General features: G+C 38.7%; 1 protein-coding gene across 1 annotated transcript; it reads right to left on the bottom strand.

Moving 5' to 3' along the window:
• Positions 1-2,966: 2,966 nt before the first annotated feature.
• LOC127499582 (extracellular calcium-sensing receptor-like) lies at positions 2,967-8,357 on the bottom strand. The gene is made up of 4 exons (XM_051869977.1): positions 8,341-8,357; positions 4,484-4,775; positions 3,496-4,317; positions 2,967-3,412 (listed from the first exon to the last, which is right to left on the bottom strand). The coding sequence occupies exons 1-4, from the start codon at positions 8,355-8,357 to the stop codon at positions 3,131-3,133; spliced, it is 1,413 nt and encodes a 470-aa protein (XP_051725937.1). The 3' UTR covers positions 2,967-3,130.
• Positions 8,358-12,152: the final 3,795 nt, after the last annotated feature.

Raw genomic sequence — 12,152 nt, forward strand, 5'->3', positions numbered from 1 at the left:
AATGACTTGAGACCACTGCGGCATTGTTGCACACTGTCACCCCAAGATTTACCACTGAGAGCACAGCTCCTATCTGACCTGAATATTGTTAGTCCCTCCATACTCACAGCGTTGTCTGGAATGGATGGGTTTAGCCATGTTTACTTCAGAATTATGGCACAGCAATCTCTCATCTCCCGTTTTGTTAAGTCCAGCTTCAGGTAGTCCAGTTTGTTCTCCACGGAGTGGACATTAGCAAGCAGAATGGATGGAAGCAGCGTTCTGCATGGGTTAGCCTATAGCTTAACTGTTAACCCTCCCCGACTGCCATGCTTTCGTTTCCTATCGCACCACCTCCATCTCCTCCGGGAACGGCCGGTGCTTGTGGGAAACTTCATGGGCCACTGGGTCTAGCTGACATAGCAGTCCAAGGCTATGCAGAGCGTCCAGAGTGATCGAGTCTACAGTCCCTAAACTTTACTTGATTTTAGCATGAAATGATGATCATATATTAGTTTATCGCTACTACGCTGCACATAAACTGCTGAACTCACTTGTCTAAGTGGGTTATTTACTGTTAAATGATCGGTGCTATCGGGAGCCAGTGCAGCCGAGCAGGGCTCCGCCCTTTTTTTTTATTTTTATATTCATTTAAACAAAATGCTCAATAATAATTGTTAAACTAAATTGTTAAACAAAAATTTCTCATGTGTAATGGATTAAAGGTATAATAATTACATAAATAATATATAAATCATATAAAATATAATATATAATCATTGCTATTGTCATATGTGGCTGTTGTGAAGCACACAACGAAAGAGATAGAGAACAAAAAAATCTCTGATATGGTCCTCGAGGGAATGGTCCATCTGCTCAAGGCAGAGCAGTTGGATGGCCGGTAGGTCTATTAGTGAGAGGGGAGCAAAAAACACCACAAACAGACCTTTTCTAGGTCCTAATCTGTCACATGTGGCTGTAGTGAAATGCATGACAAAAAAGATAGAGAACAAATACAGTCTTTAATAAAATAAACAAGAACCCTCAGGAGATTACAGGAGAATTAATCAAACACAACCACATTAACACTGACGATACTGGACAAATGAACTGGGGAAAACCAGGGTTTAAATTCATACAGGGATAATTAACGTAACCAGGAACACATGCGAACTCAATCAAAAACCATGGAGACAAACTAGCAAAGGGAACACAGGCAAACAGGAACAGAACACAGAGAAACTAAATCAAAACTGAACATAATCGTTATAGCTTTAGCCAGACAATTTTGTATTTTAAAATCTTTTACTATGTAGTGACCTTTCATTTGGAGCAAGAGAAACTAGGGGAGTGACTTTATTGTGTCAGACATGTGTCACTTTGCTCACTGCTGATTGGTCCAGTTTCGGCTTGAGATCTCTTACCCAGAACATAACCTTCACTGGAGCAGGATAGCAGTGGAGCTTAAGTAACTGTGGCGATGAACACCGCTAAAAGCTGAGCCACTTTCATGGTGCCTACAACCCAGGGTTGGCACAAAACAAAACTGAAATATACCTGGCTATCCATCTAAACAAATTTCATGATATAGGCCCCTTGTGTCATCACTAATAGTCAATCATCACTTATAGAGTGAACTACTTTATTTCACCAACTGCAACACTGCTTCAGTGTTAATTTTACTCTCTATAGATTGAGACCATATGAAAACTGAGCAGTGTTTGTTTAACACTGAAGATTTTGCTGTGTAGCAGTAAACACTTAATCAACATACGTTTCTTTATCAAATAATTTGATTAATTTATTAAAATTAATTGGAAAATTGTCTTAGTCTTTATTTAATTATGAACACACCAAGAAACGTGAAATGTAACATACACAAGTTTTGTTGCTGCTTGTATATTTATATTAATCAGAGCTCACAATTTTTTTTAATTTCTCAATGTAAAAATGTGTAGTTTATGTAAACTTTTTATTTTGTATGGCTCTTCCCATGATGGCTTTTTTAGTGTTTCTTTCTGGATGCAAAAGGATGATGTAGCACTTTGGGGCAAATATGGCCACCAATAATCCAAAACTGGAAGCTAAAATAGCAAATATTTCCACAGCCACTGCATATTTCCCTGGTGAGCTCACATACGCTGGAATAAATGCAATCCACACAGCACAGAAGATCAACATACTGAATGTAATGAATTTGGCTTCATTAAAATTATCTGGAAGGTTTCTTGCCAGGAAGGCTAAGAGGAAACTTACTGCTGCCAGGAGGCCAATATATCCCAGCAGCATAGAAAAACCAGCCACTGAGCCAATAGCACATTCATAGACTATTTTAGAGGTGATATACTGGCTGTTTTTATGTGGTGTTGGGGATGCAGTGGTTAACCAGACTGTGCATATCAGAATCTGAAGGGCAGTTAGGGCCATGACAGTGCCTCTTTGTTGAGCTACACCAAACCATTTCATAGCACTTTTACCCTCAGGTCGAGATGACTTGAACACAGCTATTACCACCATAGTCTTGACCAGGATGCTGGAGACACACAGGACAAAGCTTATGCCAAACACAGCATGTCTTAACTGACATGTCCACACCTGTGGCCGGCCGATGAATAGTAGCACACAAAGAAAACACAGTTTGAGTGACAACAGCAGCAGGAAGCTGAGCTCTGAATTGTTAGCACGTACTACAGGAGTACTACGGTGATGAGAGAAGATGACCATCACAAGAGCACTTAAGCAGGTGCCAAGCAGAGAAGCAGTAGTCAGAGAGATGCCCAGAGGTTCCTCATAGGACAGAAACTCTACTTCTTTGGGGACACATTGATCTTTATTTGGATTGGACCAGAACTCATCTGGACATGTTGTGCATTCAATAGAATCTGTGTGTAAAACAAAAATGTAAAAGAAAATGTTCTTTCAATATATATTAACATTTTGTAATAGGATTAATTTACCTTTTATATTAGAAATCTCTCCATCTCTGCATGGTAGGCAGTCAAAACAGCAGACAGGAAGGCCCTTCTTCCTGGCTCGTCTGGTGCCAGGGGGGCAACTCTCACTGCACACAGACCTTGGGGGCTAAGGAGCACAACATCTGTTATCACTCTTATTAATGGTGTCTGTTTGTGTGTTTTTTTTTTTTTTTTTTTTAACAAACGGAAGTATAATGATAGTAGTTTTGAAATGAACATATTTTAATTACTTTTTTGTTCACGAAGTTCCAGAATATTTCATCCTCGTTCAGTATGAGCACCTTCCCTACTGTAGCCCCTTCATTCACCACACCAACTGTGCTGACCCTTATCGCACCATCTGAACTCGGCTGCCAGTTCATCACATCATAGATGGCCAGAGCATCTCCATTCTTATCAAATGACACATGGTCCCCAAAGCCAGTGGTGAAGTTCACTTTCTGTAGGTAATGTACTACCTGTACAGGTTACAGACAGGACATGTATTATATGTATTTTTATTTTGTATATAAACATGTAGAATTATTTCACATCTGTGTACCTGCCAGGGCTGCAGGTTGGTTATATCAGCACAGCTGTTCCCACTGAATGGTCCTCTGCCCTCCTCACACTGCATCAGGTCATGAAGCGCATGTGCAAGGGCATAAACTGCTTTATACGCATTATAAGATGCCCTCAGCTCTGATACATCAGTGTATGCTGTTTCTATGCTGTTCAGATCTTCTTGCCCTGTACACACTTTTTTTTCTCCCTCTACCTCTCTGCCTCCAGCATCAAAACTGCACCCGAACATATTTTCCCAGAAGATTCTTACCATATTGTTTCTTGGATTGTTATCAGGGCGGAGGTAATACAGAAATTTACGAAGTCCTTGGATCTCCCCACGCCTGATTGCGATGCCCAGTGTTCCCCCCAGAAAAGGTAAAAGACGCTGTGTGTGAAACACGGGTGAAGTAGCCCAAGCTTCACTTGCAATCCACTGTCTGCCTGTCATGTTTTGCAATGCCACCTCATCCATTAGTGGTAACAAATAGGCTTCTGTGGAGAACACCACCACCACTCTAGCTGTAGAGGCCTGAATCACTGTCACTATACTCTGAATATCTCTACGGTTATTATCACGAGGCAGCATTTCAGAAAAGCCAACACAACCTCCAAATAGCTGCACATCTTTGTGGAAGGACTGAGAGGCATGGATGCCGTAGTCGTCATCACTATAGAGAAGACCAACCCAGGTCCATCCAAAATGCCTCAAGATCTGTACCATAGCCCGTACTTGGAAGGCATCACTGGGTATTGTTCTGAAGAAAGATGGGTACTTTTCCCTGTTACTCAAACAGGAGCAGGTGGCAAAGTAGCTAACCTTATAGAAGAGACACAAACGAGCTGCAAATAACTCTTCTGTGTATTACGAGATATTTCACACACAAGCAAAAGATAAATAAATAATTAGAAGCATGCATACTATATTTTTAAATTTTAAATTAAAATTGAACAATAAACATTTTGTATTTCACATTTACACTTACCATAGGCACTCTAAACAGCCCCAGTACACTGGAGATTGCAATTGAGTGAGTAGACCCTGGATCCCCCACAATAGCAATCACTGGTGGTGGACCAGCACAGTTTAGGTTGGAGAAGGACTCCTCTGTCCCACTAATCAGAGCTGTAGCAGCTCTGAATGCCACTCCCAACTTTACACAATTGTCATAAAGATGGTAACCAAGAGTGATGTTAGGAAGCAGATTTGGATTCTTATTGATCTCATCTATAGCAAAGGCCATAGTCTGTGCCTGCTGGAAACTTGCCATATCAAACCTATAAAAAGCAAGAGAAATTATAATATTTCAATGTTTCTGAATTGATGGTATAATAGATGTTACCAACATGCTCCTATGGTAAATTATACACTCTTCATTTGATTTACAGACTCTGATTTTGATGTGAACATCTGTCATAAATAAATGAATAAATAAATAAATCAACAAATAAATAAAGCAATTGATCAAATTAATACTGACAAATCAATTTATAATTACAAGACAGTTAAGTAGCTTGTATTTAGTTTTCTTCATTTTGTCTCTTTTACAAGTAGGTATCCTTGTCCAGTCTGTCCCAGACTCACTGCTCACAGTAGGGTGGTTCCGGTTCCATTCTGAAGCTCAGCTCTGGGAACACTGTGAGGAAGTGAACCTCAAACAGGCCTCCAAGTATAAGATCTCCATCCTGGAACATCCCGTTCAACTTGAAGTGTCCCTGGAGCTGACAGATGCCTGACCTGAGGACTGAAGCTGCAGAGATACAGTTAAAGAACAGATACAGGCAGATTTTTAGAGTGATCCACATCTCTATCTCTTTCTAGCTCACCCACATGGCTGTTATTTATAATAAAGACGGGGTGTGCGAGGTGTTGCTTTTAAAAAGCAGGTGGTGCCAAGTAGACCTCCCAGGAAATCAGGAAATACTTTTCTCTTTTAATTATAGTTTGATGAATGGCAACTTAAAGCTGCCACTTGTTTTAGTGTTTGCTTTTTACTGCGTTACTGGTGAGCTCATAAAAAAACAGTTCATTAATGGTAAAAGAAAAATAATAATATAAATAAATAAAAAATAGCACTGGTGCCTTGTATATTGCATATATTATACTGTCCACAGATGAGACAAATAGAGTAGGTTAGTCCAAATGTATGCCTACATTCCTAAATTTTCCTCTAGAGGTCAGTATATTCCTAGATTTTCCTCTAGGTGCTTGAGTTTGTTTTTGCTGTTTCGCATAGAAGCATCTTCAATCTTACTTTTTCTCTAAACTGAACAGTTTTTCCACAATCACAATTAATATAAATATACAAAACACAGAATAGACAGGTACACAACCTTCATGTCTTTAGAGTGAACACACAGGATATGTTATTATGTATCTATTTTTATAGCACTTTTTACAATACAGATTGTTTCAAAACAGCTTTACAGTGATCAACAGGGATCTTGACTAATTATGGGAGCTCCCTTTATACTCCAACTCACAACACGATAACCTCCAACTGATATGGAGCAAAATAAATAAAACACACAAAATCAGTATTTAACAACACCACTTACTGTAATGAGAATAGGTTATTTTGTCCCAATAAACAATTACATATTTTATTTTAAAAAAGGGTCCCACTTTATATTAGGTGGCCTTAACTACTATGTACATTTAAAATAATCATTTGATACAATGCACTTATTGTGTACATACATATTTTACATTGTACTTATATTTATAAAAAAAAAAAAAAAAAAAAAAAAAAAAAATCCCTGCATGTAATTACATCTGTAATTAATTTCTGTAATTACATTCATAATTATGCTGTTGACCCATCCCTTACACCTTAACTCACCGTTAAACCTACCATACTACCAAACCTGTCCCTAATCTTACTCGTATCATACGAGTAAGATTATCCCACCTCAATAGCAGCAAAAGTGTTTTGCAATACAATATGAATACAATAAGTACATTGTACTTATTTTTTTTTGAATAAGTACATAGTAGGTAAGGCCATCTAATATAAAGTGGGACCAAAAAAAGTTATGCAAACCTGAGTGAATTAAGAATATACAGTTCTCCAGTGGTCTCAAGAAAAGCTCCCAGCATGTGACTAGGGACAATTCACTCAATATATACATGACAGAATAAATGAATTTCCCTCATTTCAAGTACATGCTCAAATAGGTGCAGTATACCTACCAGGGAATTTTGCCACGATTAATTTTGAAATTTGTCATAAACTGATATTATTTAAACGCTTTGACATATCGACAAAAAATGTATAAGGTTAACTCTCAGGAGTTGGTGGTCGCACCGGCGATACCACCTCAGTTTTTTTCTTACCAATGCGAAAGAGACTCAAAAAGTCAATTTTGGACATACAATTAAGAGTTATACATCATTAAAAACTGTGGAATGTCTTCTTTTATTTGTGTGCTTTCACAGTAAAAACAAAATGTTGTGCTTTTTGCAAAATAAAGAAAACTAACATGATGCACGATCTGCAGTCTCTTTCTCAATGAAGTCCATTCTGATAGTCGTTAGAAAATGAACTGTTACTTAGTGAATACTTATCACACAAACGTGAGACATATGTCTAAAGAAATGTTGAAATGTCTGGTTTTAAATAATTTAAGTCAAATCGAAAACAAATATTTTCTGTTTCTGTAATCTGTTTGAGAGAGAGAGATGTCAGTAATTCGTGAGTCACCTCATTATCCGCTAATTATCCACCACGCCCATGGAGAGCGCGTACTATTCAAAGGTAAATTCTGAGGCGATACATGCAACTGAGTCAACGCCTGCATCAGCTCGAAAAAATTCATCAGTTTTTTTTATTCTTAAGTTCTTTATTCTAATCACGATATAGACGAGTGTCTGTGAATATTAAACTGCAAAAAGACTGTTTAAATATGAATCCTGCATGTTCTGTGTGAATTAATGGGACAGATGCACAGATGCACATAACTTACATGTCAAACAAAACATGACATATTGGCTGTTCCCAAACTATATTGCTATACTGAGATGAGTGAAATCGACTGAAATACGTAATAAATACTGAAATTAAATGTGTTAGCAACATATTAAACTGCACATTAACATTTATAGGCTCTATAATTTAACAAATATGATGCATAAAATGTCATAGAGGTTATATGAATGCTTAGACAAGATTTCTTTGGCCTGTTTTGGACAGATGAAAAACAGATGTGAAATAGCCTAGTGCCACATCAATGAAGCTTTTGTTCGCAATGAATGATGAAAATTCAGCTTTGCATCACATAAATAAATTATATTTTACAGTATATTGAAATGGAAAACTATTATTTTAAATTGTAATATTATTTCACAATATTGCTGTTTTTGCATTTTGCAGGCTTGATGAACATGAAACACCTTTCAACAACATTAAAAAATAGTAATGTGTCCAATCTTTTGACCGGTACTGTAATTTAAAATATAATAGGTCTATACAAAATTTTGTTCATGCAGTTGATATGATCCTGTTATCAGCATGCTCACAGAGTGTTTTTTTCTTTTATCTCACAGATTTGAGAATCATAGTGACCAGATATTGGCCCGCATGGGACATTCTGAATGAATATGATACTGAGATCACTGACTGGAAGCAGGGATGTTTTTTTTTTTTTTATCTCTCTCCCCCTCTCCAGTGCAAACACCTTGGAAATGCCAGGCAAGTGATGTTTACTTATATCTTTGAACAGGATTCATATCCAGGTGTAACTGTGTACTCGAAATGTGCCTTTGACTCTCATTTATATTGTTAACTATATTCTAAATAAACTACAAAATAAACTACTTTGTCCTCACATTCTTCTGACATACCTGACTGAAAGGCTCATTATGCGGCTCTTTGTCTCCTCAGGTGTGAATCACAGCATTATTCAGGATTATTCACACCTCCACGCATACTGTCTTTCTAAACAAAAAGTGTCTTACAAAATTTAAATCAATATATTGTTTTATGTGAATGAGTAAGCAGTCGAGTTTATGTGAAGAAGCAGTTGAGCAACAGAGCAACATAGGAGGACAGCAGCCTATAAGTGTTTGTATTTCTTTTCTCATTAAATTTAAGCGCAGTTTGTCGTTGCTCAAGGGCGGCCACGGCAGCCCTTGTGTGAAGCCCCCATAGTGCGAAGACCAAAGAGTGTAAAGACAAGCGACTCAACCTGCGCGACTCCACCGAGCAAGGACACTGACAAGGCACTTGAGTATTGCTTTTTTCCCCTTTTTTCCCTTTTGTACAGAGCTTCTGTGTGTTTTAGTGACCTGTCTTCACTATGTGCTTTCAGATCTCTACTATTACTACTAATACTCGTAAATCACACTCTGTACATCAGAGGCAGCGCAATCCCAATATGCATACTATCCCTATGTCCTTTACACTCTATTCCAATTGGTCTCTGGAACTGCCAGTCTGCTGTAAACAAAAGCAGACTTTATTACATCTATTGCGGCTCATTCAAGTTTTAGCCTCTTGGACTTGGATCAAACCCAAGGACACTGCCACTCCTGCAGCCCTCTCCACTATTTTAACTTTTTCCCACACCCCTCGCCCGATTGGGTGGGGTGGGGGCACTGGTCTGCTTATCATTAAAATGATTGTAAATTTGATCCTTTACCATCTTTAACTGGCAACAGTTCATTTGAATCACACGCTATTACTATTACTCAACCTGTTAAAATCCACTTTGTAGTTGTTTATCGTCCCCCAGGTCAACTGGGTAACTTCTTGGAGGAGTTGGATGTGTTAATCTTCCATTTACCTGAGGACAGTATTCATCTGATACTACTCAACATCCACCTAGAAAAACCCCAGGCTGCTGACTTCAACACCCTACTTGCATCATTTGACCTCAAGCGAGTGTCTACTATGGCTACTCACAAATCAGGTAACCAATTAGACGTTGTCTACACATGCTACTGCTCCACGGACAACACTTTATTTACTCCATTGCACATCTCACTTCCTCATCACTTTTACCCTCAAACTGACTCCTGACACAACACACACTCCTCCGCAGATCACATTTCGGTGTAACCTAGGCTCACTCTCCCCATCTCGCCTATCCTCTATGGTTTCATCCTCACTTTCCTCACCCACTCAGTTTTCAGTACTAGACACTAACAGTGCTACTGACACTCTTTGCTCCACTCTAACATCTTGCTTAGACAACTTTTGCCCCCTTTCATCCAGACCAGCACGCCGCTCCACCCCCTCTACACCCTGGCTGTCCGATGTTCTCCATGAACATTGTGCAAGACTCAGGGCTGCAGAGAGGAAGTGGCACAAATCAAAAAACTCAACTAACCTTACTTTCTATCAGTCTCTCCTCTCTTCCTTCTCTGCAAATGTCTCCACTGTTAAAACGACATACTAAAACAATAAAATTAAGAATTGTTCTGACTCTCACACACTTTTCAAAACCTTCTCTTCTCTTCTTTGTCCTCCGCTCTCCCCTCCTTCTTCAACTCTTACAGCTGATGACTTTGTAACGTTCTTCATAAACAAAACAACAACCATCAGCAGCCAATTCTCCACAAATTGACAATCACATCATAACACATACACTCTCTCTCCTCCTTCTCTCCACTCTCGGAGGCAGACATTTCCAAACGTATCCTTTTCAATCATCCTACTACCTGTCCGCTTGATCCTATCCCCACTCACCTCCTTCAGGCCATTTCTTCCTCAGTTATACCTGCACTCGCTCACATCATCAACACCTCTCTTCACACTGGTACCTTTCCCACAGTATTTAAACATGCTCGAGTAACCCCACTGCTTAAGAACCCAACTCTAAACCCAACACTTTTAGAAAACTACAGATCGGTATCCCTTCTTCCATTCATGGCAAAGACACTTGAGCAAGCTGTTTTCAACCAACTCTATGTTTCTCGCACAGAACAAACTGCTGGACAACAACCAATCTGGCTTCAAAAGCAGCCACTGAACTGAGACTGCCCTGCTCTCGGTCACTGAAGCACTGAGATTGGCAAGAGCAGCTTCCAAATCCACAGTACTCATCTTGCTGGTTCTGTCTGCTGCTTTTGACATATTCAACAACCAGATCCTCCTGTCAACCCTCGTGAAGATGGGCATCTCAGGAACTGCACTCCAATGGTTCAAATCTTATCTCTTGGGTAGGTCCTTCAGGGTGTCTTGGAGAGGGGAGGTTTCTAAGTCACAACTTCTTGCTACTGGGGTTCCTCAGGGCTCAGTGCTTGGACCACTTCTCTTCTACATGTCATCATTAGGACCTGTCATCCAGAAACATGGCTTTACCTATCACTGCTATGCTGATGACACTCAACTCTCCAACCAGATGATCCAACGGTAGCTGTTCGCATTGCAGCCTGTTTGACAGACATCTCTGGCTGGATGAAGGACCAACGGTATGTGTACTGTGCTAGACTAACTGAGACTTGTTACAGCACTTGTATACTGTTGCCCTCGTGGTCTGATTGCTTCTGTTGTTCTTCTCATTTGTAAGTTGCTTTGGATAAAAGCATCTGCTAAAATATTAAATGTAAATGAGTAGGCAGGTTAATTTTCACATCATTTTGAAACAAAAATTCTAGACTTCAACATTCAGTACCCAGAAGTCTTGTGGACATATATCCAGTATGTGTTTTGTGGCCTTATTTCAGTGACTTATTTTTTTTTTTTAGTTTTTTCAATAACCACGCATAAACATTATTCTCTCAAAAGTACAAACATGTACATACATGTTGCTCACATATTATAGTAGCCTAGATTGTGCTGAATACAGTGTAATGACACTTTTGCCATTAATATTTTTATAAGCAACTGAAAAAAGCACAAATGTCAAGGCATGTCAAAACTTCTCCAGGGCCCCCAAAACCTTCAGACCCCAGAGGGTTAATTGACAGCATGTCCTGAAGGTACCTGAGAAGTACCTGAGAGCACAGTGCCGCCTAGTGTTCCAAAGATTTTTTTTTTTTTTTTTTTTTTTTTTTTTGCAAAAATTCTTATTTCTTTTGAAATCATTTTCAAAAATTAGTTTTCACTGTCATTACGTTCCTTGGTTTATTCCAATTCCAACAATATCTAATTTGTGATTTTCCGTCAATTTGCCTGTCTGCCATATTGAAGTAAATGAAAAACAGTTTTTTATTATTCCTACAAATTTTGTCCAAAATCTGATCAGATGATCTTTGGACTGAGCCACTTTGGACTTAACCGGAAGCTATGTTAGCAGTTAAGTTAGCTTAGCATGGTATTTGGTTCGTTATATTGCTCTTTCTTTCCCTTGAATTAGAAATGTGTTTTGCTCATTCTCACTTGAACTTCTAAATGTCAGCAGCTGGTTGGTTGTGTCTTGCAAGTGGAAATAAGTGACAAGCAGCTGTCCTAAAGATTGTGGGTTCAATTCCTGTGTGTTACAGCTTTATAAAACTTTGCTTAACTTTGTATCATTTCGATTCCTTTATTATCCGGGTAAGTATTGTATTAATCTTTCTTCCTCTTGGATTAGAAATAAATGTGTTTTTGTTCATTCTGAGTTGATTCTCATTTGAACTTCTGTTCATATTGAATTCATTCTCACCTGCACTTCTGAACCTAACTGTTCTTTCTGTACATTCTATTTCTTTCTTCTCTTTGTGTTCTTCTG

This window comes from Ctenopharyngodon idella, chromosome 18 (assembly GCF_019924925.1).
Source record: "Ctenopharyngodon idella isolate HZGC_01 chromosome 18, HZGC01, whole genome shotgun sequence".
Classification (NCBI taxonomy): domain Eukaryota; kingdom Metazoa; phylum Chordata; class Actinopteri; order Cypriniformes; family Xenocyprididae; genus Ctenopharyngodon; species Ctenopharyngodon idella.